At 40.9% G+C, this 21,648-nt stretch overlaps 1 protein-coding gene across 2 annotated transcripts in view; it reads left to right on the forward strand.

The window, feature by feature from the left end:
* Nucleotides 1-13,633: 13,633 nt before the first annotated feature.
* The window catches only part of HHIP (hedgehog interacting protein), a 95,234-nt gene continuing 87,219 nt past the window's right edge, over nt 13,634-21,648 (forward strand). The window contains exons 1-2 of one of the 2 annotated variants that reach the window (XM_004263600.3): nt 13,634-14,570; nt 20,303-20,495. In XM_004263600.3, the coding sequence (XP_004263648.1) occupies nt 14,292-14,570; nt 20,303-20,495 (472 nt within the window). In that variant the 5' untranslated portion in view covers nt 13,634-14,291. The remainder of the gene's footprint in view (nt 14,571-20,302; nt 20,496-21,648) is intronic. The other variant, XM_033402598.2, reaches the window with a different exon arrangement.

Consider the following 21,648-nt stretch of genomic DNA (forward strand, 5'->3'; position numbering starts at 1 on the left):
GCTCCACATAACATCAAATGGCGAAAATCTCCCAGAGATCTCCATCTCAACACCAGCACCCAGCTTCACTCAACGACCAGCAAGTTACAGTGGTGGACATCCTATGCCAAACAACTAGCAAGACAGGAACACAACCCCACCCATTAGCAGAGAGGCTGCCTAAAAGCATAATAAGTCCACAGACACCCCAAAACACACCACCAGACGTGGACCTGCCCACCAGAAAGACAAGTTCCAGCCTCACCCACCAGAACACAGGCACTAGTCCCCTCCACCAGGAAGCCTACACAACCCACTGAACCAACTTAGCCACTGGGGACAGACACCAAAAACAACAGGAACTACGAACCTGCAGGCTGCAAAAAGGAGACCCCAAAGACAGTAAGATAAGCAAAATGAGAAGACAGAAAAACACACAGCAGATGAAGGAGCAAGATAAAAACCCACCAGACCTAACGAATGAAGAGGAAATAGGCAGTCTACCTGAAAAAGAATTCAGAATAATGACAGTAAAGATGATCCAAAATCTTGGAAATAGAATGGACAAAATGCAAGAAACATTTAACAAGGACCTAGAAGAACTAAAGATGAAACAACCAATGATGAACAACACAATAAGTGAAATTAAAAATACTCTAGATGGGATCAATAGCAGAATACTTGAGGCAGAAGAACAGATAAGTGATCTGGAAGATAAAATAGTGGAAATAACTACTGCAGAGCAGAATAAAGAAAAAAGAATGAAAAGAACTGAGGACAGTCTCAGAGACCTCTGGGACAACATTAAACGCACCAACATTCGAATTATAGGGGTTCCAGAAGAAGAAAAGAAAAAGAAAGGGACTGAGGAAATATTTGAAGAGACTATAGTTGAACACTTCCCTAATATGGGAAAGGAAATAGTTAATCAAGTCCAGGAAGCACAGAGAGTCCCATACAGGATAAATCCAAGGAGAAATACGCCAAGACACATATTAATCAAACTGTCAAAAATTAAATACAAAGAAAACATATTAAAAGCAGCAAGGGAAAGACAACAAATAACACACAACGGAATCCCCATAAGGTTAACAGCTGATCTTTCAGCAGGAACTCTGCAAGCCAGAAGGGACTGGCAGGACATATTTAAAGTGATGAAGGAGAAAAACCTGCAACAAAGATTACTCTACCCAGCAAGGATCTCATTCAGATTTGATGAAGAAATTAAAACCTTTACAGACAAGCAAAAGCTGAGAGAGTTCAGCACCACCAAACCAGCTTTACAGCAACTGCTAAAGGAACTTCTCTAGGCAAGAAACACAAGAGAAGGAAAAGACCTACAATAACGAACCCAAAACAATTAAGAAAGTGGGAATAGGAACATACATATCGATAATTACCTTAAATGTAAATGGACTAAATGCTCCCACCAAAAGACACAGATTGGCTGAATGGATACAAAAACAAGACCCATATATTTTCTGTCTACAAGAGACCCACTTCAGACCTAGAGACACATACAGACTGAAAGTAAGGGGATGGAAAAAGATATTTCATGCAAATGGAAACCAAAAGAAAGCTGGAGTAGCAATTCTCATATCAGACAAAATAGACTTTAAAATAAAGAGTATTAGAAGAGACAAAGAAGGACACTACATAATGATCAAGGGATCGATCCAAGAAGAAGATATAACAATTATAAATATTTATGCACCCAACATAAGAGCACCTCAATACATAAGGCAAATACTAACAGCCATAAAAGGGGAAATTGACAGTAACACATTCATAGTAGGGGACGTTAACACCCCACTTTCACCAATGGACAGATCATCCAAAATGAAAATAAATAAGGAAACACAAGCTTTAAATGATACATTAAACAAGATGGACTTAATTGATATTTATAGGACATTCCATCCAAAAACAAAAGAATACACATTTTTCTCAAGTGCTCATGGAATATTCTCCAGGATAGATCATATCTTGGGTCACAAGTCATGCCTTGGTAAATTTAAGAAAATTGAAATTGTTTCAAGTATCTTTTCTGACCACAACGCTATGAAACTAGATATCAATTACAGGATAAGATCTGTAAAAAATACAAACACATGGAGGCTAAACAATACACTACTTAATAACGAAGTGATCACTGAATAAATCAAACAGGAAATTTAAAAATACCTAGAAACAAATGACAATGGAGACACGACGACCCAAAATCTATGGGATGCAGCAAAAGCAGTTCTAAGGGGGAAGTTTATAGCAATACAATCCTACCTTAAGAAACAGGAAACATCTCGAATAAACAACCTAACCTTGCACCTAAAGCAATTAGAGAAAGAAGAACCAAAAAACCCCAAAGTTAGCAGAAGGAAAGAAATCATAAAAATCAGATCAGAAATAAATGAAAAAGAAATGAAGGAAACGATAGCAAAGATCAATAAAACAAAAAGCTGGTTCTTTGAGAAGATAAACAAAATTGATAAAGCATTAGACAGACTCATCAGGAAAAAAAGGGAGAAGACTCAAATCAATAGAATTAGAAATGAAAAAGGAGAAGTAACAACTGACACTGCAGAAATACAAAAGATCATGAGAGATTACTACAAGCAACTCTATGCCAATAAAATGGACAACCTGGAAGAAATGGACAAATTCTTAGAAATGCACAACCTGCCAAGACTGAATCAGGAAGAAATAGAAAATATGAACAGACCAATCACAAGCACTGAAATTGAAACTCTGATTAAAATTCTTCCAGGAAACAAAAGCCCAGGACCAGATGGTTTCACAGGTGAATTCTATCAAACATTTAGAGAAGTGCTAACACCTATCCTTCTCAAACTCTTCCAAAATATAGCAGAGGGAGGAACACTCCCAAACTCATTCTACGAGGCCATCATCACCTTGATACCAAAACCAGACAAGGCTGTCACAAAGAAAGAAAACTACAGGCCAATATCGCTGATGAACATAGATTCAAAAATCCTCAACAAAATACTAGCAAACAGAATCCAACAGCACATTAAAAGGATCATACACCATGATCAAGTGGGGTTTATTCCAGGAATGCAAGGATTCTTCAATATACACAAAACAATCAATGTGATACACCATATTAACAAATTGAAGGAGAAAAACCATATGATCATCTCAATAGATGCAGAGAAATCTTTTGACAAAATTCAACACCCATTTCTGATAAAATCCCTGCAGAAAGTAGGCATAGAGGGAACTTTCCTCAACATTATAAAGGCCATATATGACAAACCTACAGCCAACATCGTCCTCAATGGTGAAAAACTGAAAGCATTTCCACTAAGATCAGGAACAAGACAAGGTTGCCCACCCTCACCACTCTTATTCAACATAGTTTTGGAAGTTTTAGCCACAGCAATCAGAGAAGAAAAGGAAATAAAAGGAATCCAAATCGGAAAAGAAGAAGTAAAGCTGACACTGTTTGCAGATGACATGATACTATACATAGAGAATCCTAAAGATGCTAGCAGAAAACTACTAGAGCTAATCAATGAATTTGGTAAAGTAGCAGGACACAAAATTAATGCACAGAAATCTCTGGCATTCCTATACACTAATGATGAAAAATCTGAAAGTGAAATCAAGAAAACACTTCCATTTACTATTGTATCAAAAAGAATAAAATATCTAGGAATAAACCTACCTAAGGAGACAAAAGACGTGTATGCAGAAAATTATAAGACACTGATGAAAGAAATTAAAGATGATACAAATAGATGGAGAGATATACCATGTTCTTGGATTGGAAGAATCAACATTGTGAAAATGACTATACTACCCAAAGCAATCTACAGATTCAATGCAATCCCTATCAAACTACCACTGCCATTTTTCACAAATCTAGAACAAAAAATTTCACAATTTTTATGGAAACACAAAAGACCCCGAATAGCCAAAGCAATCTTGAGAACGAAACACGGAGCTGGAGGAATCAGGCTCCCTGACTTCAGACCATACTACAAAGCTACAGTAATCAAGACAGTATGGTACTGGCACAAAAACAGAAAGATAGATCAATGGAACAGGATAGAAAGCCCACAGATAAACCCACACACATATGGTCACCTTATCTTTGATAAAGGAGGCAGGAGTGTACAGTGGAGAAAGCACAGCCTCTTCAATAAGTGGTGCTGGGAAAACTGGACAGGTACATGTAAAAGTATGAGATTAGATCACTCCTAACACCATACACGAAAACAATCTCAAAATGGATTAAAGACCTAAATGTAAGGCCAGAAACTATCAAACTCTTAGAGGAAAACATAGGCAGAACACTCTATGACGTAAATCACAGCAAGATCGTTTCTGATCCACCTCCCAGAGAAATGGAAATAAAAACAAAAATAAACAAATGGGACCTAATGAAACTTCAAAGCTTTTGAACAGCAAAGGAAACCATAAACAAGACCAAAAAACAGCCCTCAGAATGGGAGAAAATATTTGCAAATGAAGCAACCGACAAAGGATTAATCTCCAAAATATCCAAGCAGCTCATGTAGCTCAATATCAAAAAAACAAACAACCCAATCCAAAAATGGGCAGAAGACCTAAATAGACATTTCTCCAAAGAAGATATACAGACTGCCAACAAACACATGAAAGAATGCTCAACTTCATTAATCATTAGCAAAATGCAAATCAAAACTACAATGAGATATCATCTCACACCAGTCAGAATGGCCATCATCAAAAAATCTACAAACAATGAATGCTGGAGAGGGTGTGGAGAAAAGGGAACCCTCTTGCACTGTTGGTGGGAATGTAAATTGATAAAGTCACTATGGAGAACAGTATGGAGTTTCCTTAAGAAACTACAAATAGAACTACCATATGACCCAGCAATCCCACTACTGGGCATATACCCTGAGAAAACCATAATTCAAAAAGAGTCATGTACCAAAATGTTCATTGCAGCTCTATTTACAATAGCCCGGAGACGGAAACAATCTGAGTGTCCATCATCGGATGAATGGGTAAAGAAGATGTGGCACATATATACAATGGAATATTACTCACCCATAAAAAGAAACGAAATTGAGCTATTTGTAATGAGGTGGATGGACCTAGAGTCTGTCATACAGAGTGAAGTAAGTCAGAAAGAGAAAGACAAATACCGTATGCTAACACATATATATGGAATGTAAGAAAAAAAAAATGTCATGAAGAACCTAAGGGTAAGACAGGAATAAAGACACAGACCTACTAGAGAATGGACTTGAGGATATGGGGAGGGGGAAGGGTAAGCTGTGACAAAGTGAGAGAGAGGCATGGACATATATCCACTACCAAATGTAAGGTAGATAGCTAGTGGGAAGCAGCCGCATAGCACAGGGAGATCAGCTCGGTGCTTTGTGACCGCCTGGAGGGGTGGAATAGGGAGGGTGATGCAAGAGGGAAGAGATATGGGAACATATGTATATGTATAACTGATTCACTTTGTTATAAAGCAGAAACTAACACACCATTGTAAAGCAATTATACTCCAATAAATATGTAAATTGTTAATTGTACGAAAAAAAAAAGTCATAGGTTATCACATTGACAAAAATAAGCAAAACCCAACTATATGCTACCTACAATTGATGCTCTTGAAATATAAAGACAGAAATAAATCAACAGTAAAAGGATGGGAGAAAATATGTTAACACTAATCAAAAGAAAGGAAGAGTGGTTATATTAATAAGAAAGTAGATTTTGGAACAAAGATTATCACCAAGGATAAAGAAAGACATTTCATAATGACAAAAGGAACACTTCATGAGGAAGACACAACAGTCCTAAATGCTTATGTGCTCAGTAACAGAGCTTCAAAATGAAAGGGAAACAAAGACTGAAAGAACTGCAAGAAGAAACAGGAAAATCCCTAATACATTCAGAACTGTCAATATTTATTCCTCTCTCAATAACTGATAGAACAAGTGACTGAAACTCAGTAAAGATGGAAGACTGAACGACACTATATAACAAATCAACCTAATCAACATTTATAGAACACTCCACTCAACAACAGCAAAATTGTACACAGAATATTTACCAAGGTAGACCATTTTCCTACCCATAAAGAACTCTCAAAAAATTTTAAGAGATTATGCTCTCTGACTACAATGGAATTGAATTAGAATCAACAGAAAGGCTTTTTAAAAATCCCCAAGCAACTGGACACTTCTAAATAACCTGTTGGTCAAGAAGAACTCAAAGGGGAAATTAGAGAGTACTTTGAACTGAATGAAATTGAAATCACAACGTTTCAGATTTTGTAGGATGTGGCTAAAAGCAGTACTATGGGGGAAATGTATATTGCTAAATGCCTACATTAGAAAAAGAGGAAGTTCCCAAATTAATGACCTTGGGCTCCATTGTAAGAAACTGGCTAAATCAGAGCAAATTAAACTGAAAGTAAGCAGAAAAGAGTAAACAATAAAGAGCAGAAGGGAAATCAACTAAATAAAAAACAGAAAAACATTTGAGAAAATTAATGAAACCAAGAACTGGTTCTTTGAGAAAACCAATAAAATTGATAAACCTACAGCCACATTGATCAGGAAATAAGACAGAAGGCACAAACTGTCAATATTAGGAATAAGAGAAGTAACAATACTACAGATTCTATAGAATGAAAGGATAACAAGGCAATATCATGAACAACTTTATGTCAACAGATGAAATGGACAAATTCCTTGAAAAACATAGGCTACTAGAGTTCACAGCTGTCGCTTCTCCAGAGCATTGCTCTTGGCAGAATGGGACCTGTCTACCTGGGGGCTAGTGTCTGCAAATAATAACCGATACGTGGGTTAAAAAAAATCATTCCACCCCACCTCACCGTTGCCTCAAGTTGGGACCAATTCTGTGGTGCAATTCATGCTCTAGAGGCCCCTGTGGGATCAGACTGAAGGTAGTCTCCAGCTTACATCCTTACTTAGCTTTGTTCTCTCCCCTTATCCTGCTTCCCTCACTCTGCTTCCCTAAGAGTACTCTTTCAATAAATTAATTGGCCAAGGATCTCTGCCTTGAGCTCTGTTTATTGGCAGCCTGACCTAAGACAAGGCACAGGAGGGAAGCTGGAAGGCACCTTCCTTGCCATTTCTGTCTGCATCCCCCCAGTGATGACCCCTTATGTTATGAATTAAATTGTGTCCCCCTAATAGATGTTAAAGTCCTAACCCCCAGTACCTCTGAAGGTGGCCTTAAATGAAAATAAGGTGTTGGCAGTTGTGTGAGTTAAGATGAAGTAGACCCTAATCCAACATGACTGGTGTCCTTATGAAAGGGGGAAATATGGACGCAGAGACAGACATGCTTGGAGGGAATATGATGTGAAGACACAGGGAGAACGCCATCTACAAACCAAGAAAAGAACTCCCGAGCTTACCAGAACTAGGGGAGAAGCCCAGAACAGATTCTCCCTCAGAAGGAGCCAACCCTGCCCATGCTTTGATTTCAGTCTTCTGGCCGCCAGAACTGTGAGAGAATACATTTCTGTTGCTTTAAGCCCCCTAGTTTGTGGTACTTTGCTATGGCAGCCCTAGGAAACTAATGCATCCTGTCAGTAGCAGTTGGTTCCAGTCTTGTTTTCTCCCAGCACGCCCATAATCAACTTCATGTCACCATCTGGGAGGTATCCACACCAGCTGGGCAACGACTGTGTCTCCACAGTTCCACCAGGGCTCTTTAGTCAGCTTCTAGGTTTTGGTAACCCCGACTCCCCTTGTCCCCCAATTCCCAGGGATGGGAGCTGCTTCCTCCAATCGCTATTTTACTTCAATAATCTTTTTTCCCTTTTTCAGTTTCCCAACACCCATTTAACTAATTCCTTATATTTAATTTGTTCTGTGGAAATAGGAAATAGCTACTCTTTATTTAACAATTAATTAATAAATAGAATTTCTTTATTTCTGACAAGACCCCAGAGTGATAACCATTTCATTCAGAGGAAAAGCCAAAGTCTGTAACATAGTTTATAAAATCCTATGCAATGCGGGACGCCGGCTACTTGTCTGCCCTCATTTCTTGTCATTTCCTCTATCACCCACTCGGCTCCAGCTGCATTGGTCTCTCTGCTAATCCTTAAACATACCAAGCATGCTTGCTTTATGGCCTTTGACTTGCTGTTCCCTGTGCTTACAGACATTCGCATGCATGTTTGTAAGTGAGCAGAGGCTCACTGCTTCAAACCTCTGTCCAAGTATCTATGCCCCAGTCTCTGCCCGTACCTCAGGAGACTCCTTTCCTGACAACGTACACTCACTCCTGGTATCCATAGGGGATTGGTTCCAGGATGCCTGGATACCAAAATCCATAGATTCTCAAGTCCTTTATACAAAATGGCATAGTATTTGCATATAACACATGCACATCCTCCCACAGACTTTAAATCATCTCGATTACTTATACTACTCAGTATAATGCAAATGCTATATAAATAGTTGCCGGCATGGCAACTTCAAGTTTTGCTTTTTGGAACTTTCTGGAATTTCTTAAAAATATTTTCAATGGCAATTAGTGGAATTCCCGGATGCACAACCTGGAGATACAGACGGCCAACTATATATAAAATTACTATTTCTCTCAACCCCTGCACACTTTCCCCATGACCCCCTTTCCCAACAGCACTCATCATCTTCTGGCATACTCTCAAGCTACTTGCTATCTGCCTCTCCAGTGGAACACGAGCTCCATGAAAGAAATTTTGCTCTCTGATGTGTCCCCAGCACCCAGAACAGAATCTGGCACCCAGCATGTGTCAACTTCTGAAAGAAAGACTGAATAACTACAGAAAAACCCCTACAAGCAGCCCTACCATTGTCATCAGCGTACCTGAACTGTAACCAGTCTTTAGTTTTTTTTGTTTTTTTTTTTTGCGGTACGCGAGCCTCTCACTGCTGTGGCCTCTCCCGTTGCGGAGCACAGGCTCTGGACGCGCAGGCTCAGCGGCCATGGCTCACGGGCCCAGCCGCTCCGCGGCATGTGGGATCATCCTGGACCGGGGCACGAACCCGTGTTCCCTGCATCAGCAGGCGGACTCTCAACCACTGCGCCACCAGGGAAGCCCCCAGTCTTTAGTTTTTAAAGGATGTGTATTTATTCTTTAACTTTATTGGCTGCCCTTCCTTGGTGGACTCACACCTCGGTAACAATGTCTCCTGAAATTCCTTGGTGAGACTGCACTTTAAGTGCGTCTTCTCTTCTGTTTAACAATTAAAATTTTTTATAACGCAAATGTTTCCTCTATTTAAAACCTTTAAAAAGTATTCAAACAGGATTGGACAGTCAGCAGCATTTATCGAGAGGTCGGCGCTATACCATGCGACTGAATGAGACTGTCGAGATTGTGCTGGAGTGACCAACAAGGAAATGCAATTCCTGCCCACATGGAGTTCACAACTGCATGGATATTCAGCTCCCACGGATGAAGAAAAAACCTCAATTCCCGTTAACAATGCACAAATTAAAACAAAGAAAATAAGTGATTAGGTGAGAATCAATGGCTGAAATGCCATTCGAACTAAAATCCCTAGAAGTTGAGTGAAAAGCCAGGATTTAAAGAAAGAGACAAAGATCAATGAGGATAAGGTACTTGCAAAAGGAAATGACAAATGCATGAATATAACTTCATTAATTTCCTAGAGTCTATAAACTACCCTATGAGTTTGGCCTGTACCCTCTCCTTTCTTAGTTATCTGTGCTTTCCCTTAAATGTATCATATTCTGTTCTGAATTCAATTGTTTCTGTACTTTAATTTTTTAAATTGAAGTATAGTTGATTTACAGTGTTGTGTTAGGTTTGGGTGTACAGCAAAGTGATTCAGTTATACATGAATATATATGTGTGTATATATATTCTTTTTCATATTATTTTCCATTAGAGGTTATTACAAGATATTGAATATAGCTCCCTGTGCTATATAGTAGGTTCTTGTTGTTTATCTATTTCATATATAGTAGTATCTGTTAATCCCAAATTCCTAATTTATCCCTCCCCCCTTTTCCCCTTTGATAACCATAAATTTGTTTTCTATGTCTGTGAGTCTATTTCTGTTTTGTAAATAAGTTCATTTGTATTATTGTCTAGATTCCACATATAAGTGATATTGTATGATATTTATCTTTCTCTCTGTCTGACTTACTTCACTTAGTATGATCATCTCTAGGTCCATCCCTGTTGCTGCACATGGCATGATTTCATTCTTTTTTCTGTACTTTAAATGGCAGGGAGGAGTCACTTCATACACTCCTTCCAGCGCATCCTTGGGTCCCAGCTGAAATGTCATTTTCACAGAGAGGCTTTTTCCAGTCACTTAATCTGAAATCGATGTGCCTTTGTTATTCTCCATCTTAGCATTTCTTTCATAGCCTTTACCGTAATTATTCAATCATAAGTTCACTTGTGACCTTACTAGATTGTCTTCCTTACTAGATTATTAGCTACCTAGAGGCAGGGTGTTTGTACTACTTTTCATTTCTGGGTACACATCGCTTAGCACAGTGGCTGGTGCTTAATATGTTTGTTGAAATAGAATTAAATAGCACATATTTCTGTGAAGTCCAGAAATCCATATATAAAACCAATTCGAATATCCAAAATCGTTTTATTTTAAACATTTACCAAATTTAAGTTTTGCTAACTTCTGATACACAGACATGTATATCTACATGACTGTTTATATATGCATATATACATATGTAATTCACATCTATGGAATACTTTGAGCTTTACCTATGAAATTAATTTCAATTTGGGTCAAATATTTCATCTTTTGCAAGAAACCTAATTTGTTCATGAAAATCTTGAATCCATGGAGGTAAGGAATAGAATCCCGGGTAGGACTGGGATATGGGAGCGGGGTGGTCAGACATGCCACGAGCCCATACAGGGTGCATTGGTGCAGATTAGAAAAAGGAGCCACATCATCTGGGCAGACACGGCCATGCACCAATAAACTCAGCTTGGTGAGTGGAGCAGGCCTTCAGCTCCCATTCCCTGACACAGCTGGATGCCTTGCCCTGGGTGCAACCGGCATGTAGGTGGCAGTCCTAGAGGGACAGCTCAGTGATGGTGCAAGCAGAAGATGGTGTTCTGGCCACCCTTGTACAGCTCCATTCCTTGCTAGACTGATTTAATTTGTCTGGAGGAGGTTGGTTGGGTAGGGGTCTTTTCTTCTCACCACTTCTGATGATTTAGCTGAAGGAGATCTCCCCGATTGAAAAAGTCCATTTTTCAGGTTCAAGTGTGCAGATGGCCATGCAGCCTCCAAGTGGGCTTTCATGGTTTAATCTTAGGAAATAGCCCACTGTTGATTCTTGATTCCTAAAAAGAAATATGCTGTCAATCTGGCTGTAGATGAGCTTTGCAATTTCCCTCTGCAAAAAATGAATCGGAAGTTAGTTCACTTGTATAACACTGCTTAGTGACTATTTGGAAATTCTATCAGTGGCGCTGAAAATAAATGCAGCTAACTCATCAGTGACCCGATTTATGGACTGGCGTGACAAAGAGCAGATGGGATCAGTTCTAGCTCCCATGGATCAAGAAGGAACAAGTCTGTCTCATTTCAGTAATCGTTCATAAACTCTATTATCTTTAACTTAGGGTCACAGTTTATAACATCTGCATAATTTTTTAAAACCAAAATTAATTTACCTTTAAATGTCCTTAGTCTTTAAGTATGAACCATAAGGAAGGCCTGTTCCAAAACTAAGATGAATTCATCACTTGGGGTGGGAGCTCATAGCACTGAAATAGAATTTTTAAAGGATTTTTTTTATTTTGGAAAAACAACGTAAAACTGGTGTTTTGGGAATAAAGCTTTAGATGGTGGAAAGCAACCTAGATTGGGCCCCTGGTTTTTAAACTACCTAATTAGATGAGATTGTACAAGTCATATAATCTCGATGGGATTCACTTATAGATTTATTAAATGAGAGTTTAAAGTTTTAAAGTCTTTCTAGCTCTATGATTTTCTTTATATTAAAAAGTCTTCAAAGCAGGAAGAATGTCAGATAAAGCAGTCTGTGGGATCAGAAGAAGCATTTGCGATCACAAGCATACAGAAGTCTTGTGTATATGACGGCCCCTGGGAGAAATGTTAAGTAAGTCATAGGGGCCCTACAATGAGCTCAGGTCTGGACTGAATATCTCAGCAGATTCTTCTCAGCTATTCTAATCTGTCACCTCTTTTGGGAAAAACCTAGCTCCACTAGTAAATCCAGGCCCAGGAGGAGAAAGGGGCAGAAGCCTTATCTAGCCACTGCGACCACTTTAACAATAAGTAGTTTAATCAGCTATCCACACCCACGGTCACCAACTTTTACATCAGCTTGGTGAAATCTGTGCCTGAAGAGTGAAGCAAATCCAAATATGGTGAATGTTCCTCCATTGCCAAAATGAGAAAACGGCCTTATCTCCTCTTCAGAACCCATCTACCAGAAAGTCAGCTCCCCTGTTAAATACTCAAGTGGGCAGAAAGCACATTTTGTGATGCAACCCCATAGAGACTCCTCTTGATGCCAACTTGCGGGGATCCAATCAATGCCAAGTCACCACTCTTGATAAGGCACAAATCACTTTAGAAACACCTTCTTTGCGCAGACTTTGTCTAGCGGGGGTGGGGGTAGCGATTTAACTTACTTAGGTTCCCGGGATACGTAGCGCATCCCGCTCATCGACGCCTGCAAACCCACTACTAATTCTTCGTCCAGAGCTGATGTCTCTGTGTTTACACCCCTGCGGAAATCTCCCCAGGATTTTTTTTTTTCCATTTAAAATGAATGCTGATTCCAAGGCCAGCTTCTTCTCCGTTCCTCCACCTGGGGCAGGGGAACCTGCGTTCCTGCGTTCCCGGGGAGGCACCAGCGGGGCCCGGCTAAGTTCCAGGGCACAGGTGGGGCCCTCGAACGGGGCGTCCGGGGCCAGCCCGCCCAGGACCCAGGCGAGAGCAACCCTTCCAGGAAGCCCCGACACCCCACCTCACGCACACGCGCTTGTGCCACTCCAAGAGCGCGCAGGACTTAGGCAAGGATGGCTACATCTTCTCGGCACAGTCTTCAAACCACCTCCACATACTCAGCGGCTTGCAGCATCTGGGCTGTTGCCCCCGTCTCTCAATCAGACCCCCAGGACGATTTTTAGCGGCTCGAGCTTCACTCTGGAAATCACCGGGGTCTGGGGGAGTCCAAGCGGGCCAGGGGAGGGAAAGGGGCCGGAGAGCTCCCTCCCGCCAACTCCAGCCCACTCGGCTCATCCTCCCTCCCGGAGAGGCGCGGACAGGGACCGGGGCAGGGGAGGCCCTGGAAGGCTCCCCTCCCTTCTCGCCTCCCACAGCCCTCTCTTACTCACTTTCTCTCGGCGCCTCAGCGCGACCGCCTCACGCCCGGGGTCGCACGGAGGGGCTGCGCGAGGAGCGAGGAGCGGGCGGGGAGCCACCGGGCCGCGCCCCAGTCCTAGGCGGGCCGGCCGGGGGGACCAGGGCCGTGCACGCCCCCACCCGGACGGCGCGGCCAAGCGGGCGCGCGGCGTCCCGCGCCCTCCAGGCTGGCTCCGAGGACTCCGCCGGGCCCTCCCCCTCCGCCCGCCGCCACGGCCCGCGGCCCCTCCCCACCGCACCCCGGAGGCCGCCGGGGCCGCCCCCTCCCCTCCCCCCAACCCGGGCGGGGGCGCGCGAGCAGCGGTGACGTCAAGGGGCGCGCGGTGGCAGCACCTCCCCGCGCGCTAGTTAAAAAGAAGAAGAAAAGAGGGAACGAAACATGAGAGGCTGTGTGAGAAGCTGCAGCCGCCGGCAGAGGAGACCTCAGCATCATCTAGAGCCCAGCGCTGGCCCTGCCTCCGCCTGCCCCGCCGCCGCCGCCGCCGCCGTTTCTGTTCCTGCTACTACTGTCTCACCTAAACAACTCCCGTTACACGGACAAGTGAACCTCTGTGGCCGTCTTCTCCTCCTCTTCTACCTCCTCTTCCAACTCCTTCCCCTCTTCCCACTCCTCAGCCGCAGCAGAAAGCCCCCCACCCAACTGACACTGGCACCACCGCAAACGGTGTCAACCGCACTTTATCTCGGTCCTCGGGCTCCCCTGAGGCATTGGGCCCATCGCCTCGTCTTTTATTTTTTGCAAAGTTGCATCGCTCTACATCTTCTCGCCCCCGCCACCGTCTCTCTGCCTCTCGAGTGTCCTGCCGCCCCGCAGCCTCCTCCTGGAGCTGCGCCCTAGTGCCCCTGCTGGGCAGTGGCCTTCCCCCCCATCCTCCCGCGCCCAGCCCCTGCCGCGCGGGGCAGGCGATGCTGAAGATGCTCTCTTTTAAGCTGCTGCTGTTAGCCGTGGCTCTGGGCTTCTTTGAAGGAGATGCTAAGTTTGGGGAAAGAAGCGAAGGGAGCGGAGCGAGGAGGAGAAGGTGCCTGAATGGGAACCCTCCGAAGCGCCTGAAGAGGAGAGATAGGCGGATGATGTCCCAGCTGGAGCTGCTGAGTGGGGGAGAGATGCTGTGCGGTGGCTTCTACCCTCGGCTGTCCTGCTGCCTGCGGAGTGACAGCCCCGGGCTGGGGCGCCTGGATAGCAAGGTAGGCACGCACCCGCCTCGCAGCTGCGAGGTTGGCATACTGGCTGGGTGGGGTGCCTTGTGGCTCCGGCAGTGCTGGTGACTGGAAGAGGGGCGAAACTTCTCTGGGGAGTCCTTTTCGATAACTTTTCTAAAGCGCTAGCGTGATTCGTTTGTGTGTTCCTCTGGGGTGCGCAGATACCTCTCCCGCCCCCAAGAGTCTCCGGTCGGGATGCTGTGCAAAACTGCCTGTCTCAGAAAAGAGAAGCTTCTGTGGTACCCGCATTCTGGGCTGGGTAAATACTTTATAAGAATCGCGATTAACAGTGTGTTTTGGATCGAATCGGGCATTGGTTGCGGTAAAACTGTAAATGAAGGTGGCTGTGGTTTCTGGTTTATTTTTCTAGGGTAAAAAGATTTGTGCAGCTTCTCCACGTGCTCGATTAGAGAGAGGATTGAATCGTAAAGGATGTTGAAGCACGGTTGGTTTATGATCCCCAGCCCCGTCAGAGGGGGGGTGTCTTGCATTACAATAGTTAAACAGCGAAAAGGAACTCCTGGTACTCCAGTTTAGAACCCCAAAATTGGCGAAAGATTTTGCTGGGGCATGTTTATCACGTAAAACCGAGGCGATTCTCCTCCTGTCACGTTTTGTAACATTATAAATTCGGGTATTCAGTGGTAGTTAGTTGTCTAGGAAGATCTTCTCCAGAAACTTGTTTTAGGGGTAATGGCATTTACATTTTCCCGATGTTAATAAGTTTAAACAAATACGAAAATAGTGTTGGTTGGGTGTGAAGACATGCTTATATTTGAGTTTGCAACATTTTTCTTGCCCTGGGTTGCAGTAATGTGTGTTCTCTACTGCATTCCAAGGAAAGACTCCGGGGATCAGTCATTAACAATCCCTGCGCATGAAATAAACAATCAGGTGTCTTTGCCCCCCACCCTTCCCCCACTTTAGGTTTAATTAAGAATTCCTCTGTTACAACACTGCAGTTGTCAAGGTCTGAGAGACTCTTGGAAAACTTCTGCTTCAGTCTTGCTGGCCCAGGCATTAAAAAAAAAAAAAAAAAACCCAGGCTGAATCTAATTTTTATGCTCAGTTCACGGTAGATTTCACTCTATTCTCATGTAAACAGCTCCTACGAATCAACATATGTGTCTGGGTGGTATCTCTCACTTTGTTTTGTAACAAAAAGCCATATTGCATCATTTAATTTGCTCAAGTCATGCAAATAGGAAAAAATCAATAGGACAAAAAGGGGTCGACTTATCCTCTTCCCCACTAAACTGCTGCCCACACACAGAGTCCTGTTGCTTATGGCAAAAGAATAACAACAACACCATTGTGTTTGTTAGTTGGTTCACTAATGGGTGAAACTAGAGAACATCATTCTCTTTCAGTCCCCAGCTCTGTCCAAATGTTCATGCCTTTTGAGGGAGCATTTGTCCAACTCCCTCTATTCCCAGCTGAGTGAGAACTGTCTTGCTGCAGGTTTTCAGCTGTAACTCTCTCTTTATTCTTACCACATGCAGCAGTAGTCTGAGATTCAGGGAACAGATATTCCCGCATTTTGTTCCAAACAATGTCATTAACCTCCTGTGTTGTAATTGAATTAAAGTACAAAATCGCTACATTCACATCAGCTCCAGGGTTTTTACCAGGAGCAGGACAGAACCAGGAAATTGAGAGAAAGGATTGGAAATATTTGGCATTAAGCCTCCCCGTGTGCAATATACGCTATGAATGTACCAATGATCCGCAGACCCCTGCAATACTGAACTCTTCCAGGTACAGGAGGAGTGAAAACTTTTTCTTAACTAAATGTAGTGGGGAGCTGGGGGGGGGGGCGCTGAGACTGAGGGGAGTTATAACCCTTAAGAGAAATTATATAAATTTTTTTAAAGAAATCATTCTTTAGGAATCATTCTGCCACGTTAGCTATCCACATTCCTTTCCGTTTTATGTGCTTCCAATCTCCAACAAACCCCTACTCATTTGGAAAATGTGTCTGAATTAAATGTGGTACGCTAGACTTTGCTGGTTCCATTACGAGTGGTTTATAAACCAACAATACTCAAATTGTTCCAATCAGGGATTTGATATAGTTATGCATATGCATTCTTGACCCATGTTAGTTCTCAAGTTTTAATAGTTTTTAAAACATGTTATTTTATAATAAACTTCAGTGTTTCCCTTTTTTCCCCCTAAGCCTTCCTGGCTTATAATATATGTTAGGGTCTTATTTCATAATGTGTGTGCAGGAGAGATGATGGCTATTTGAAAGGGCCCTTTTTTTGTTCATGAAAAAAAAAAATTTCCCCAGAAAGGTTTCTGCAACTTTTCAAGAAACTACAGGAGTAGCTTTTTCCTAAGTGAAGAAACTTCATAGACAGATCGATAGTAGCAAACTGAGTAGAATATTGATCATGCTTAGCTGTGCGATTAAGTCCAGTTTCCAGGCTAACCCATTTTCTTTAATATGTAATGAACTATTGAATGTAATTGAGTTCAATTCTTTAGCCATGGTACTATTCTTCTAAGTTATTCTATATTTTCATTTCTTTGTATATTTTAATAGTTTTGTGTACTGTAACGAGATGGTTAACTACTGTTACAAATAAGTACTGCCAATATCTAGCAAGTTATATTGTCTTAGCAATATTTTTGCAGCTCCTAAATACAAGATGCTAAAAGGATCTAATTCCCATTAGCCAAATTGAATCTGCAACCAACTGAAATACCCCCATTTCTAAAACTTAACTTGTAGCCACAGAGGCATAGAAGCTCTCTCTACCTTGGGTGGTTTCACAGCCAAAGCTGTCAAGGAATGGGTGAAAAGTAATTGTTTTCAAGTGTGCCCTTTTACAATCATTTGTTTGCTCTGGCTCTTTCAGGGACAAAGGCTATTGTTGAACACATCCAACTAAACAAATAACTCATCCTGGGGTCCCTTTAACAGCTGCCTTAGTACAATGATCTATTTACATATTAGCCTAAAATTGAAACTGAACTCTTTAATGACATAATCCAGCACTACAGTCCAGAGACGCATGTGTTCTACCCAACAGCTGAACAACCTTGTAGGCATATGAGTTTTAGAAATAACTTTTTGTGTACCAAGTGATCTTAAGGCGTCATCTTAATATACTGTCCTGTATTTTCTCCTTTTGTCCCCTGATCGAACCCATGTGGGTGCCTTTTTATCCTCTCTCTTTAGTTACTTGATAAATAAAGAGAAATACAGAAGGTCTCTGTCACCCATTTTACTATTTGTTGATAAACTGTAGTTGTAGGCCACGCTTCACTGTGTATTCCAGGATTTATCTTACCTTCCTTGTATGGGTTTTACTTTCATGTGGCTGAAGATTAGAGGATGACCTGCCAGATGTTATAAATTAGTCAGCAACAGCCACAATCATTACTAGGCACACTGTAATAATGATTCGAAGTTTTACATGATTTCCAAAGTGTATTTAGTTTAAACCGCTATAATTTGATGGTTTCGTAGATGGCTTTTAAAAATTGAAACAGGATATTAGCTTAAATTTCTTCTTAAGATTGATGACATTGTCAGACATAAAGTTAAGGACCTGTATAGACACAGACACTTAGGCAAAAAAGAAGAAAAAAATACCCTACCCACAGCAGCACTCATCTGTCTAAAACAGCGCTGCAGCTTGGGCTGAGTCAGTTTAATTGACTTCAGTAAGACTATTGGTTCATTGAAACCAAAGCCAGAATGATGGCTCTATCTATCTTCAAATAGGTATTTACACTGCGGACCTCACACAGAGCAAAATGTTACCATCCTGCTGGGTTGGAACAGCATGAAACTTTACAAAGAATAATATTATACTTGATTTCAGATAATTTATTGAATCCTATTTCTGCACTTTTGATGAGAGATCTTGTGGCCAGGACACATTCCAAAAATTGTAAAAGACAAAATTCTTGAGGCCCTAAAATCAAGCTCTTCCTGGATAGCAGCTGGGAGAGTATATGGGGATCGTTTTGTTTCAGCTATAAAAAAAATCGAAGCATGCATGTTCTCCATAAAACCAAAGGTAATTACATTCCAGTTTTTCCGCCAGCAAAAGCGGTGGCTTCAGCATCCTGCAGTTGTTTTGTTCTTCGTGGACTGCCGTATGATAAACAAACAGAACCGAGTTGAACAGTATTAATATTGAATAGATCTGGTGAGGTCTGCCAGAGTATGGACAACAAAAGACATTTAAAACATTCTTGGAATGCAAATTCTAAGTGTCTGGTGTATGTTTCCCCTTAGAAAACTTTAACCATTTAAGCTATTGTCATTTAAATAAATTGGTAAAAATCAAAATGCAAACAGAATTGTGATTAATAATAACTTTTCTGAATATTGTAGATAGTTACGACTCATCATATTTATACACATATTTTTTTTTTCCAAAACAGGGTAGCTTCTATTGGACGTTTAAAATTTCAGCATGCCTTGTATTCAACAATTTTTTTTAGTTGCTTTGCTCTTTCAGGTCCAAATTTTGTGATCACTTAGAATATCTTTATCCTAAAAAATAGAAGCCATGTGATTTGTTCAATTTACTCAAATTAGAATCTCAACTTCAGAATGAAATATTTGCTTTAAGCAGTGATCTATAGAGTTTAAAATGTTAATTTCAGTTCATAGTTCTAAAGAAATAATTAAGTATAAACATAGTTATATAAACCGGGAAAACACAAAATTCAGTCCCATGATGGTGTTTTTTAATACCGTATGGTGTTTTTTAATATGAAAAATCAATGCTTAATTTAGACAGCACTGCATTTCACATCTCAGATATTGTGCTGATAGTCTATATTTATATTTATTAGAGGACGTCCTGAAGTCAGTTTTTTAAAGTTAGTACTAGACACTGAAACCGATTTTATCTGCAAAGTACTAATCTCAGTGAATCAATAACTCTCAAGTTAGTCTTATTGATATAAAAGACATAATAATGCTGTATAAACAAAGATAAAAGTATGCCCTTTTTCACTGAAACTCACTAAATACAATACAAAACCACTTTTATTAAACTCTTGTGTTTTTCGTGCCTATAACATACCTGAGGAACTAGTTAGAACATTGTTCCTGGCTAAAATACAATGAATAATAAAAATTGGTCTTAAACCTGTTTGACACAGCTTCAGGTATTATTTTTATAGAACATGAAAGGGCGATATTTCTGCCCCCCCTTTAGAAAACTTTCCCTATGCAATCTGTGTACTGAAAATTAATTAAAATGAGAACAATGTAATTCAAGTAATATCTTTGAGAATGTCGTTAGGAATTTCAGGAGTGAAATAGATTTTTACCCAAGACACAAATAAGCCACGTCTTAAAAGTTGCTTTACGTACAGTGGGATAAAGGTATTTGGAGTTTTCAAGTTAAATTATCAGTCAGTGTATACTTTGAGGCAGAGTAAGAAAAAGGGTTAAAGAATCTATATATAATTGTCATTTAATTTTTCACACCTGAAGGACAGATAAACAGACTTGGATTTGCAAGAGTAAGAAGCATGTCTGTGCATCCCTACCCTTTGCCCTCCCATCCCAACCCAAGAGACTGCACTTGTGTCCTTATAAAGGCATACTGTATTGTGACTTGGTGATTCTTTGCAGACAACAGCTAAATGACACTTTTCTCTTTCCATGATGACCAAAAAACATAACTAAACCCAACTTCACGGAACTAAAAAGAAGTTTGTTTCTGATTTATGGCTTTCAGATGTTTTCTGTTACCAACAACACAGAATGCGGGAAGTTACTGGAGGAAATCAAATGTGCACTTTGCTCTCCACATTCTCAGAGCCTGTTCTACTCACCTGAGACAAAATCCTTGGAAAGAGACCTGGCACTTCCCCTGCTGTGCAAAGACTATTGCAAAGAATTCTTTTATACTTGCCGAGGCCATGTTCCAGGTAAAAAAAAAAGATACATTAAATCAACTACTGCAGAATAGCTTGCCAGGATACCTGTTCTTAAATGCTTGCTTAGGAAAGTGTAAAATTTATCTGCCTTTCACAGTATCTATTTTTACCTCATAATTCACTGTTCCAAACTTGGAACCTTTTATTGCTGCTCAAATTGCTGCTGTCATTTCAGCCTACAAACAATACATTGTTTTGTTGAAGTGTTTAACATTTCTCGTTAAATGGATAATACAGTTGGTAATCTTTACACAGCTGGATTATCAGCACAAATCTCTTGTTGGTGCGTTTAGTCATCAGCGTTGATATCAAGACAGCTTCCCCTTCTACACAGCTGATACATAAGTGCAGATTGTACATCGACTTTTAAGGTATTTCCTTAAATAAAATATAATTCAAGAGGCCCCAAAAAGTAACACCTTACAAAGCATTTTCATATATAATGACTAATTTGCTCCTCATAAACCCTGTGAGGTAGATAGGAAAGGTCTGGTCATTTCCATTTGACAGATGGGGAAAACTGAGCCTCAGGAGAAGTTAAATGCCATAACCAAACTTGTACTATGAGAAAGTGATAGGCTAAAAGAAGTTCAAGTTCTTATGCTTATAATGTCCCAGACACACCTGGTCACTATCGTCTTGTGGACCCTAATAAACATATAGGCTCTTGGGCATTGATTAATTTTACCATCAGAAGCTTGTAAACCTTGATGGGTTTTGCTTTAGGTTGGAAGAATCAACACAGAGGTAGAAATGAATTTAACGAGTCCGATTCTGTTTAGTTAGGCAGTGTCACCCACAAACAAATCTACTAAAACTAACAGTTTATAAAACTCAATGGCACTGAAGGACAAGACAAGCTTTAAGAACTGTAGGATGCACTTGGAGAATTTTTTTTAACTGCTATGGACATTTTACTTTTTTTCTCTGACCCAGAAAAGTGTAGATTTTTGTATTTTTTATAGAGCTCTCCTAATAGCCTAAGAAAACATTTTGACTAGGGTTGCTTGCCTCCTTTGGTGTACCATAACAAGTATCTAAACCCATTCAATGTGAAAATATTATTATTGTTTTTTTTAACTACAGCCATGTTTCTAAGGCTTTCCTTCAACCAGCTGTTTCTTTCTCTTTATCACATTCCCCA

This window comes from Orcinus orca, chromosome 4 (genome assembly GCF_937001465.1).
Source record: "Orcinus orca chromosome 4, mOrcOrc1.1, whole genome shotgun sequence".
In the NCBI taxonomy this organism is placed as follows: Eukaryota; Metazoa; Chordata; class Mammalia; order Artiodactyla; family Delphinidae; genus Orcinus; species Orcinus orca.